The sequence below is a fragment of the Mya arenaria genome, chromosome 8 (assembly GCF_026914265.1).
Source record: "Mya arenaria isolate MELC-2E11 chromosome 8, ASM2691426v1".
Taxonomy (NCBI): Eukaryota; Metazoa; Mollusca; class Bivalvia; order Myida; family Myidae; genus Mya; species Mya arenaria.
In genome coordinates, this window is record NC_069129.1 from 37,201,528 (window position 1) to 37,214,695 (window position 13,168).

The window sequence follows — 13,168 nt, forward strand, 5'->3', positions numbered from 1 at the left end:
CTTGGTAGATGGTGTTTCCTATGGTTGACAAGATGCACTTTCAGCTTTCGGACAGGATATTGTCAGCCCTCAAAGCCAGTGTTTCCTAAAGCTTAAAAGTTGATAACCGATTTGGTCTGGTTTCCAAAAATAAAATGTACTTAAAATTTTCCAGGTTCAAAGAAAAATACACATGCTTTCGAGTAAAAAAGTTAAAGACCTAAGAGTTTTGATCAAAGAATGGTTTGTTCTAAGAAGTGAAGATGGTTGGAAAGGTTTTGGAAAGGATGCAGGGAAAAAGAAAGCCAAATCAGCAAAAGAAAGTGCCAAAGAAACACCTAAAGAGGCGCCAAAAGAAGCTGAATCATCAAGAAGCAAAACTAGGGACCCTAAGAGTAGTTTCAAGGGATTTGGTAAAGGAACACCTGGAGGTCCAAAGTTGTAAGTTTGAAAAGTATTCTTGATTAACGTTAAAAGATGAAACCTTTTTTATATAACACACGTTCAAAGGTTGATAATAATGAAAGAACTGATGCATAGTCGCAAAATATTGATTATACTTGGTAAAATGTTTAAATCTTCATTACATTGCTGATAATCAAGATACTCAACATGAAATAATAAATACATACGATTGAAATAGATGATTTCTGTTTTACATAAATTTAGCCCTGGAGGTCCAGATAACTTGCAAACTGGACTGGTGATAGCTGGCTTCCTGGGGACAGTGGCTCTCTTGTACTATGGCACTATGTATAAGGAGATCACTTTCAAACAGCTTGTTGAGGATTATGTGCGTACTGGCAAGGTAGAGGAAATTGACATACATAAATATAAATAATAGGGATGTCCGAGTACATGAGTACTAATTCTCTACTCAAGAACTCAATTATTTTTTTTTAAAAATCACCAAATACACGATTTACAGATGACATACAGGCAATGTAACAGTACTTGCGCGTTGGCAATAAGACAATTTACTTTCCCTCTAATCCCTGGTATTTGCAAAATTGACACATCCAAATTAAATGACAGTTGTTGTAAGAGAATACGAACTGTCAACGAAGGGCTGAAATTTGCAATTAGCACTGATGCCAATTAGCGAAGTTTTGATAGTGGTACATCGCCTGAACAATTATATTGTTTAGTTAGAGAGTTTTAACCAAAGAATGCACATTGACAAGTGAATTTGGAACAACCATTATGTTCAAGCATTTATTCATTAATGCAAAATATTTATCACAATTGATTGGTGGATATCTGAAATAAGGATATATGGATATTAATGAAGTATTAAAAATATTACAGTATGAAGAACTCTCATTCTGATATAAAATTATATAGAGTAACCAACTAAACATACATCGCAATTAATTATGCAGCTGGCAAAGTCCACACCGTGGAATTTTTTAAAAGAGCAGCCGACAGTAAGTCTTGTTAATGTACGCTGTGTGGTGTCGAGCATTTAATGGTGGCACTACAAGCAGAAAATTGTTCAATATAACGAAGTACAATTTATTCATGTACAGTCGAAACTCGATGGCTCGATATTCTAGGGACCGGCCAAAGTACTTCGAGCCTCGAGAATATCGAGCCAAGCGGGACTGCTTACAGAATGTTATTTTTTCATTTGTTACATAAAGTCTTATTTACCTCGTTTGTTATTGGCTACGCTATCTCCGCAAGAGAAGGAAGAGTATTTATTGGGCATAGTTACGCACCCTAAATTTCGTAATATGACTTATTCGATTTAATATTAGAAAATATCATTTTATTTTTTTATTTATAATAAAAATACATTTATGCGAAAACAAGCAATTGTAAAGAGTGGGTAACACAAACATAGCTCAAAAGTTATATCAAAATGCATAGTAATTTAGGGATGGATAACATTTAGAGACAGAACTTAAAGTGATGGCATGTTTATTCAAACTGTTCAACCATTTAAATTTGATAATAATTATAATATCAGTCAAGCAATTCTAATTAGCGCCTTGTGCTAAATGAAGCCAATCAAACAAATCAAGGTGTGAGATTCTTAACTGAACCGGCGAAAATGACATCGACCCAAGTAAACAAATCAAAGTGTGAAATTCTTGTTTGGGACCGCGAAAACAACTTCGAGAATGGAGAAATATTGACCCTCAAGATATCGAGCCATCCGATCGAAATTTATATGAACAAAGAGTAAATAAAAATCAGTCCTTTTAATCTGGTTCGAGCCAACGAGGATATCGAGCCATGAGATAACGAGCCAACGAGTTTCGACTGTATGTGCTTTTTGTTATTATTTGGATATGTGTACTTTGTATTTTAAAGTTTAATGTATGCTATTAAATTTTGTTTATTGTAATTTTGACTTTTGTTCATCATGGAGTATAGCTTATATGCTTACGTTATGACATGATAATTTTTTGACTATATAGTTAACTTCTTCCCATGTGCTGTATTGTAGTGTCAGATATTTATGTATAGAATTTAAATAAAAATACCAAATTAAAATAATAAAGCAACTTTTTTTCTGTTAAAGTACATTATTTCATAATGATAGACTTATATAAAGATAGAAATGATCAATATAACTATTACCCACGCACATGGTACATGAACAATACCTACATAAACTTGTATCCCCAAAAACCCAATACAAGTTTTCAGTTAAAAGATTGTCAGAGTACTCAAGTACCAGTTTTACTACTCGTTGCCATCCCTAATATATAAGTATAAATCATTATTTCAGTATAAATATAATTTTATGGCATAAATACTACGGATGGCAACGAGTAGTAAAACTGGTACTCGTGTACTTGGACATTCTTCCGATTGAGTACTCGGGTAATCGATTACTCGGAAAACTTGAATTGGTTTTCGTGAAAGACGAGTTCATGTATACATATATCGTTTATGTACTTAGTGCATTGGTCGTACTATTGGCCATTTTCATCCTTCAATAAGACTGTCATTGTGTACCTTAACAGAAAAATAAATAAAGGGAAACAAATGTAGTTTCATGGTTTTAATTTGTCCTTTTCATTTTATACATACATATGTACTAAACTATAAATGGAAAGTAAGACTCGGATCATATTCGAGTGTCTAGATGATCGAGACTACACTCAATAATGAACAACGTTCAGAATTGTATTGAACAAAAATTATTTATAAGTTGGTTTTGTTGTTAACGAAAAAATATTTCAAATGGCAGCTTTTCATACTGAAAAAGTGTTGTTTACCTTATTAATATGCTTAATTTCTAAATTAAGATATCCACCAATCAACTGTGATTATCATTTTAAACTATACGCCTATAAAGGAATCATTGCTCGTAACAGTCGTTACAAATTCGCTTGTCAAAGTCCATTGTTTGGTGAAAACTCTCTAATACAATTTTGGAAGAGATTTACCGCTATCAAAACTTTGCTAATTGACATCAGTGCTATTAGCAAATTCAGGCTCTTTGTTGAGAGTTTGCAACTCTCACAACAACTGTCAATTAATTTATTGGGGTCAATTCTGTACACAGCATGGATTAGAGGGACCGTAAATTGCCTTCTTGGAAACGCGGCTGATTTGATACTTCGTCTGTAAATCGGGTATTTGGGCCTGACCAGTAGATGGCCCCTTTTGATTTTGGGCGTCATCGGGCTAAAGGTCAAGGTCACAGTGACCTTTATCGCGAAAAAGTTAACAAAGCGTCTCCCAGTGATATCTCAACAATGCCTGAATCTATGATCATCAAACTTTACATGGAGGTTTGGCCTGACCTATAGATTACCCCCTTTTCATTTTAGGGGTCAAAAGTAAAGGTCCCAGTGACTTTGAACGTAAAAAGCTTGTCTGTGTGATAACTTGACAATGCCTGCACCCATGGCCCTCACACTTGACATTTAGGTAATGGGTGACCAGTTCATGACTCCTATGGATTTTGAGGTCATAGAGTCAAAGGTGATGGTCATAACTCATATTCATCACAAATTTTTTGTAATATTTACTTATTCCCTGCTGCTAAGAGGATACATTTGTATCAAATATCAATCATCATCTGAACATGATTAAAAACTTACCTACTATCCTCACACTTTGAATTGTCATAATATTAAAACATCTCTTATTGCTTTTGACATATTTTATATTTATAATTAGGCATAATAAAATGACATACTTTGTTGTTTGGGCAGGCCAGGAAGAGGACGTAGTCAACCTCACTTTTGGTACCGAGTAAGATGACGAAACTTGGGACATTTAAACTCTGTTAATCCGAAGTTGTCGGGACTCAGATAAAAACTTTGTATTTACAATATTTTAGATGAAAAATTATAAGAAAATGACCGTGTTTGTGAATTATTGGTGACATAAAATATTTGATCCTGAAGATTGCAAAGTTGGCTTCACGTTACCAACATGTTGCATTTTTCAGTTTACATGCATTGAAAATAAACTTAGTTAACTCAGTATTGTTTGCGGTCTTTTTAAAGAATGATGTAAGGTTTTGCTGCACTTTGTTATCATACTTCTCTTGGCCAATTTTTGAATTGTGGCGCCACTGAACACCCCACCCTTTCACTTCTGATCCAGATATCCGCACCGGTTGATAACTGGGCCCTTTTCCTGATTGTTCAGCAGCATTTGAGATAGACATTTCAAATGGTAATCAGCCATTATATACAAACTAGACCACCCAAAATAAATCACTCATTTTCTGACATCAATATTTGTGCCATTCCTTACAAGAGCTAAATGTGCTTCATTATCCCCTCAAACCGATGCCTTCGTGCTATCGCCCTATGATGTGAAAACTATGAGATGACTGAGTTCGAAATAATGATTGATAAATAGATGTGAAATACCAATTCGGGACCATAATTTTAACTTTGAAATAGTGATAATTTCAAAATAGCAATTTTAGATAATTGATAAAATTTTAATTAAACATAGATGTAATAAAATCGGGATCGAAAAGTAAATTTGAAATAGCGATAATTTCAGATAAACAGTGTTCGGATTAACGGTGTTTAAATGTATAAAGGAAGTGTTTATGGAGACCTTTCGTGGGATTGAGTTTGGGGTCCTAAGGTCAAGGTCAAGATTACTGATACTCAAAATAGAAAAAAGTTTGGAATTGACTTAAGTTAGGGTTGACATATTATGACCAAACTTAGTTTATAGGACGAGTTTATAGAGACCTTTTATGGGAATATGTATGGGGCCCAGAGAGTCATGGTCAAGGTACTCAGTCTCTGTAAATAAAAATAGAAAATTATTTTTTTTGCTACAGAATAAGTTTGATAGGGTTGACATATTGCGCCCAAACTTGATATATAGGAAGAGTTTATGGAGACTGCATGAGATTGCATTTTGGGCCTCAAGGATCAAGGTCAATGTCACTGTTACTAAAAACAGATAACCTTTGATACTGAATAAATTCAGTTCAGGTTGCAAGATTGTGACCAAATTTGATATGTAGAAAGAGTTTATAGAGGACTTCCATGGAATAGTATTTGGGGCACCTAGGGTCAAGGTCACTGTTACTAAAAACAGTTAAGGTCAATTATTGAAAAACTGGTTGACTTTTTTATTGCTTTTTAAAGGCACATATTACATCATTCATTTTTAAGTAAAAGTGGCGTATAGTTGAGCGCGCTGTCCTATGACAGCGCTTGTATATGTACAATTATGTTCTTGTTAGTATTAACAGTTTGATGAAATATGTTTACTGGTAAATGTATTATATATATTTTAGAGTTTTAAATGTTCTTTCAGGTAGAGTCTTTGTACATTGTGGATAAAGATTATGTGGAAGTTAAAGTCAGGGCTGCGGTAAGTTTTTATTATCTTCCTGTAATAGGACATTTAAGTACAACTAAGACATGGCATGGAGAAGTGTACAGAGTCCAAGCATTCGTGTGTCTGTAAATAATTGTTTGTTATACAGTCTCCAGTTTTGATTGTATCTCGATAAAACTTAAACAGTAGCATAATATCCAGGAGAGCCCCTTTTAAAAACGAGCCCCTTTTAAAAACCAGCCAGACCACACGTGCATGACTGGATTATGGCTCTTGAAATAAAAATAAATAAAAGAAGCTATTCTGAGCCAATTGTAGAATTACCGAGAGACTTCCTGTTTTAGAGTGAGTAGTTGGTTTTTAGCTCACCTAAGCAACAAGTGCTCAAGGTGAAGTATTGTGATCAGTCTATATCTGGTATCTGGTGTCCATCATCAGCGTCTGGCATCAACAATTGCCTGTTATTATTATCTCCTTTAGAACCGTCTGGACAGTTTTAATCAAAATTCAAAAGGATGTTCCTTTGGTAGTGCCCTTTCAAAATTGTCCAAAGAAATGAATTCCATGCAGAACTCTGGTTGCCATGGCAACCAAAAGGAAAACCTTCAAAAATCTTCTTATAAAAAAACATGAGGCCTAGAGCTTAGATATTTGGTGTGTTACATTGTCCAATGATCATCTAACAAGTTTGTTCAATTTATGCCCCTGGGTTCAAAACTCGCATTGTCTCAACTCTCATTTTTCTATTTTCACTTGCATTTTGTGAGTGTGCGAGTGCTAAATTTGAGCCCTAAAATAACTGATAATTATGACTTTAAGTGGAGCAAATCTTTGTAAAATTGTTTCTGGGTCAAATGGCCTTACTTCAGGGGGTTTCCTACAGACTTTTATAAGAAGAACATGTTGTTAAAATGTGATAGCTATGTAATGTTTACTCTAGAAGCAAGGGCAGAAAACTGACTATATTATCTCCCTTGCTCTTGTAGCTTATATATCTATTTTAAGAAACAAGGGAATATATTTTATACTTAATGAATTCTTCAAAATTAGTGTTTGAAAATCGCACTCCATTTGCTATCAATAATCAAATCGAATCTGACCAGGCATTTCGATTTACTTTCGGACAATAATCGAAAGTTCATTATATCTTACAGTAAGGAATACTTTTTTAAACATCATGATCATTTAAATGGTTAAACCTGAAATCAGTATGTGTCATTCTTTTCGCAACAGTAAGTAAATTTCCATAACCTTTTTCTGTCTTTAATCACTTTTCAAAAAATATAAAAACACAACACATACTTAATAATTGCACATCAATTGCAAAATGATGCCCTCCGCATCAAGTAAGTTATTTTAGCATTTAATCCATGTAGAAGCATACTTAGTATTTGTGATCCAGCTTAATTTATGCCTCCAGGTAACACAAGTTTCCGTTGCCTTTTAACTTATATAAGGGAAATCTTTGAAAATCTATTTTGAAACCCGTAGACTCAGACCAATGATATTTTTAGTATGTAGCATCATCTAGTGTTCCTCAACCAATTTTGTTCAAATTTGCCCTTGGTATCAAAACTCCCCCTGCACCAGGTCACAGGTCACAGGTTTCCTAGACATATATATGAAAAATTTCAAAATCTTATTGTTTCAATCTACAAGCCCAGACTGTTGAGTTTGATATTGTTATGTAGCCTCATAGGATGGCAGACACCGCGAAAACTTTTTTTTCTTCACAGGACATTGTGAGAGATGAACACTAAAAACTTACCGGCCGCAACAATTTTTTACCTGTCCCAATGTTTCAAACAGTATTGAATAACATCAGTCTAAATCTTGATTTTAAGCCTCTTATTATGCCTCCCTTCGAAGAAGAGGGGTATATTACTTTGCACATGTCAATCAGTCGGTTGGTCGGTCTGTCGGTAGACCAAAGCTTGTCCGAGTGATAACTCAACAATTCCTGGACATATGGTCATCAAACTAAACATGAAGGTTGGGCCTGACCAGTAGATGACCCCTATTGATTTTAGAGCTCATCGGTCAAAGGTCAAGGTCACAGTGACCTTTAATGATGAAAGCATTTTAAAACTTGTCTGAGTGATAACTAAACAATGCCTACACCTATGGTCATCAAATTTGATATGGAAGTTGGGCATGACCAGTAGATGACCCCTATTGTTTTTGGGGGCCAAAGGTCAAGGTCACAGTGACCTAAAATGGTCAAAGGTTGTCGGGGTGATAACTTGACAATGCCTTCACCCATGGCCCTCAAACTTGACTTGGAGGTTGGGCCTGACCAGTATATGACCCCTATATATTTTAGGGGTCATTGGGCCAAAGGTCAAGGTCACAGTGTCCTTGAATGATAAAAGGTGATAACTCAACAATGCCTGCACCTTCAAACTTGACTTGGCTGTTAGGCCTGATAATAGATGGCCCCTATTTATTTTAAGGATCAAAGGTCAAGGTCACAGTGACCTTGAAAGCAAACTCGACAATTCCTGGACCTATGGTCATCAAACTTGACATGAAGGTTGGGCCTGACCAGTTGATGACCCCTATTGACTTTGGGGGTCAGCAGGCCAAAGGTCACAGTAACCTTTAGCGCAAAAAAGTGAAGAAATCTTCTCCCAGTGATATCTCAACTATGCCTGAACCTGATGATCAAACTTGACATGGAAGTTGGGCCTGACCAGTAGATGGCCGTTAGTGATTTTAGGAGTCATCGGGTCAAAGGTCAAGGTCACAGTGACCTTGAATGCGAAAATGTTGTTCCGAGTGATAACTTGACTATGCCTGCACCCATGGCCCTCAAACTTGACTTGGGGTTGCGTCTGACCTGTAGATGTCCCCTTATGATTTTAGGGGTCATCTGGTCAAAGGTCAAGGTCACAGTGACCTTGATAGAAAAAAAGCTTATCTGTGTGATAACTTGACAATGACTGCACCCATGGCCCTCAAACTTGACAATTAGATTTTTGGTGACCAGCTAATGACTCCTATGGATTCTGAGGTCATATAGTCAAATGTCATGGTCATAACACACTCTATCCTCACACTTTTAATATCCATAATCTTAAAACTGCCTCAACGGCATCCAATGTCAGTGACAAATCAGCTGTCATTTCTGTCCATGCATATTTTATTCAATTGTCCATATAATCCTGACAACATGGATTCAATTGTCCATATAATCCTGACAACATGGCTTTCCGGGTGGGCAAAATGTTTGACAAACATCTCTTGTTTAAATAAGTTTTGTAATTTACCACTATAACATGTTTAGATTTTCTTGATTAGATGTGTCCTACTGTTATAAAATAAAAAATGAAGCTAAACATCAAGACAAAAAAAATAATTTGGATTTTCATTTTTTAGCTCTACTGGCCAAAGGCCAGAAGAGCTTATGCGATGGTAATGTGTATGTAGTATGTGCATCCGTGTGTCCCTGCGTTCGTGCGTCTGTAAACAATTGCTTGTGAACACGATACAGTCTTCAGTTTTGATTGTATCTCGATGAAACTTGTACAGTTTCTAGATATCCATTAGAGCTGGGTTCCTTTCGAAAACCAGCCAGATCCGCCCATCCATGCCTAGATTATGGCCCTTGATAGTATAAAAAATGCTATTGTGTAAACAATTGATTGTGAACACGATACAGTCTTCAGTTTTGATTGTATCTCAATAAAACTTGTACAGTATCTAGATATCCATTAGAGCTGGGTTCCTTTCGAAAACCAGCCAGATCGGCCCATGAATGCCTAGATTATAGGCCATGAAAGTTTTAAAGAAATGCTTTCTATTTTTAGCCAGGTCTGCATGAGCGAATTCTATTTTTAGCCAAGTTTACACGTACATGTCAATTCAAGTCTAGAGTTAAGGGAGACAATTTGCAAGTCTAGGATTTTGAGAGACAATTTGCTTTTTGCTTCTGCAGTTGATTTTGTGAATTACTCTGCCTTGTTCTTGTTGAAAGCCCAAAAGCCATTTTTTAGCTTTAAGTTCTGTAGTTTGTGCATTCATCTTGACAAAATTGGTTGTGAATGTTTAGGTTATGCACCTGGTGTCATTACTGGCCACACCCACGGTTCACAGGTTTGGTAAACATAAATCTGGAAAGGTTTGAAAATCTTTTTGTGTGTTGTGCATCCATCTCAGCACAATTGATTGCGAAAGTTTGTTCAAATTGATCAATGTTGTCCTAGGTTGCCCTTGACTTTGATGACCTTTTTACCAACTTTTTTTAACTTTTAAAACTACAGAAATTATTACTATGAGTACAGTTTTGAAAGCATTTTTTTTTGTCAGATGACTTTTACTTGGCACATATTAAAATAGTTCATGCAACTAATCTGCTTACAATACTTTCTGGGCTCAGATGTTGAACGTGCTACGTTTTCAGGTAACCCAAACACAAAACATAAACTATATGTCTGTTGCCTTTTACCCATACATACATGCTGTAGATTGATATGACCACAAAAGCCATGCCAGTAGAGCATAGGCCCTTTTGGGCCTCTTGTTTCTTCCCTTTTCTCACAAAAAAACAAAATATTATAAGTCCTCTGTATCGTCCAACCCTGAGCAGCTTTATATATCTCTTAATTTATCTTTGAATTAAATAATACAGTATGGTTATGAAATATAAAAAATAGTACTACAAGGCAAAATCAGACACAACATTAATGCAAAAACAAAAGTACAGTTTTTGTTATTGATAATGTTTAACAGAGCAGTATAAGACTGTCAGTACGGGGTTTACAGATAGTGATACACGGATTAGCAAGCTGAATAATCATGATAAAATAGTTAAAAATAACACTGAACATTTATTGAAAACAATCAAATAGAATCTGAAAGTACACATTCCGAAAATTAAACGGTGATGACTGTATTTTTTCACCTGACATTGTGACCGACCAAAACAGAAGTTTCATCGGTCAAAATGGAAAAATACGGGACATGTCTAGGGCTCTCACTAGGCTGAAAATTTTGGGAGAAGTGACTTCTCCCTTCAGTTAATTTAGGGAGAAGTGGGGAGACTTTAAGGAGAAGTGATACTTTTCGTAACACCTGATACAAAAACTGTGCCATACCACACACCTCAGTTTATATTCACATTCAAATTGATTGCTATAACTATATAAAATGTTCATAAAATAATGTATCATTTTTGGCTCAGCAAAAGTGTATTTGTCAATGTCACATAGTTTATCTCCAAATAGCATCTAAAATGAAACAAAAACCAAGACAGCTAAGGATTTGAAACAATCAAAATGACCAATAAATTAACTGTCAATATAGTAGGGGGACGAATCTTATTTTGGTACGTTCGGGATAGGGTACGAATGTCACATTCAGCTATGCTGTTATTTACTTGTCTCTGGCAAAATAATTTAAAATAAGCTGACATTTAAGAACCAAATGACATCCTTGTCCTTGATGAAAACTTTACCAATACATAATGGGAGGTTGAGAAATTAACTCCCAAAATTGTTCTGACAAAATGGCGATCTCGCCGATGTTTTTTTGACATCGTAAACAGGAGAAAAATACTGTAAGTATTAAAACTCTACATAAAGCAAAAAAAATAATATTTTTTTTGTGTTTACAAATTAATTTTTTATCATGAACATTTCACTAAAACCAATCAAATATTTGTTGATACGTCATGTTATTGATTTGCTTAGCGCCACCTTGCCGATGGCCCGAGATGGCTATAACCGTCTGCTTCAAAAGCAACAATGTTTAAAATGTCTTGCATTGTTTGTTCAATACATATATCAATTACTTTTTAACTTCATTAATGCTTGACACAATTTTTCATAATTATGTCGCCTTTTCTATCTCATTTTAACGAGCGTATATCATTTTATCACGGTCTTCTCAATGTACATTCAGATTGGTTAACTTTCAATAGCTCCGCCTACCGGCGATGTTTTGGTAATTGGATGACACTGCCCAATTATCAGATTAGGAGATTACCAAATTTTATGAAGGAGATTACCAAATTTTATGAATGGCTAATTGCGATGTCTTGACTAATGGGAGAGTGGCCAAATACTCGCTGATTGACAGATTGACAATGTGTTATAATTTCGGGCGAAGTCAATTTCGCTTTGATGATACAAATGGGCGAAGTATGGGAATTTTAGGTGAGCACTTCGCCCAAGTCGCCCCCTCGCGAGAGCCCTGATGTCCGACTGTCCGACAGACATTCACGTTGACTGGGATGGCCCACTACCAAGTTTGTTCAAATTAACCAGTGGGGTCAAAGCTGGCTCAATCCATTTTGACCTACATTCTTATTTTTGAAGCTACAGCAATTAAATTGGGTCCATATGTATAGTTATGCAAACATATATCATATTGTCCATGGATGACCTTGAATGTGACCTTTGACCTACTTCCTTATTTTTGAAGCTTCAGCAGTGGAATTTGAACCATGTGTACAGTTTTGAAAAGAAAATTATAAATGTTGTGCTTGGATGTCTTTAATTGTGACCTTTTGACTTACTTCCTTATTTTTGAAGCTATTGCAAAGAAATTTAGACTATGTTTACAATTTGAAAGAAAAAAAATCAATAGTGTCCTCTGATGACCTTGGCTTTGACCTCTTGACCTACTCCTCGAATGACATTGACTGTGAACATTTGACCTATTTTTAACCAGGTTTTCAACGAAAACCGGGTTATTAGAATGAGGTTGTTAGAATGGCTGATGGGCGGGCGGGCAGGCGGGCGTCAAACATAGGTTTCTGTTCAATAACTTTAGTTAGCATTGATAGATATTGATGAAACTTGGTGTGTAGGTAGCTTTTGGGAAGAGCTAGCTTGGGATTGCTTTTGAGGGGGTGGGGATAAGGTCAAGGTCACTGTTACTAAAAATAGAAAAATGGTTTCTGCCCAATAACTTTAGTTAGCATTGATAGATATTGACACAACTTGGTGTATAAGTTGCTTATGTGAAGAGCTAGCTTGGGATTGCTTTTAAGTGGGGAGGGGCTAAGGTCAAGGTCACTATTACTTAAAATAGAAAAATGGTCAAGGTCACTGTTACTTAAAATAGAAAAATGGTTTCTGCCCAATAACTTTAGTTAGCATCGACAGATATTGATGAAACTTGGTGTGTAGGTAGCTTATGTGAAGAGCTAGCTTGGGATTGTTTTTGAGGGGGGTGGGGCTAAGGTCAAGGTCGCCTGTTACTAAAAATAGAAAAATGGTGTCTGCCCAATAACTTTAGTTAGGATTGATAGATATTGACGAAAGTTGGTGTGTAGGAAGCTAATATGAAGAGCTAGCTTGGGATTGCTATTGAGGGGGGAGGGGCTAATGTCAAGGTCACTGTTACTTAAAATAGAAAAATGGTTTCTGCCCAATAACTTTAGTTAGCATTGACCGATATT

At 35.7% G+C, this 13,168-nt stretch overlaps 1 protein-coding gene across 2 annotated transcripts in view; it reads left to right on the top strand.

Annotated features, from left to right (window-relative positions):
* The window catches only part of LOC128243278 (AFG3-like protein 2), a 93,820-nt gene that overhangs the window by 18,364 nt on the left and 62,288 nt on the right, over positions 1 to 13,168 (top strand). The window contains exons 2-4 of one of the 2 annotated variants that reach the window (XM_052960933.1): positions 155 to 420; positions 649 to 787; positions 5,740 to 5,796. In XM_052960933.1, coding sequence (XP_052816893.1) covers positions 155 to 420; positions 649 to 787; positions 5,740 to 5,796 — 462 coding nt within the window. The remainder of the gene's footprint in view (positions 1 to 154; positions 421 to 648; positions 788 to 5,739; positions 5,797 to 13,168) is intronic. The other variant, XM_052960934.1, reaches the window with a different exon arrangement.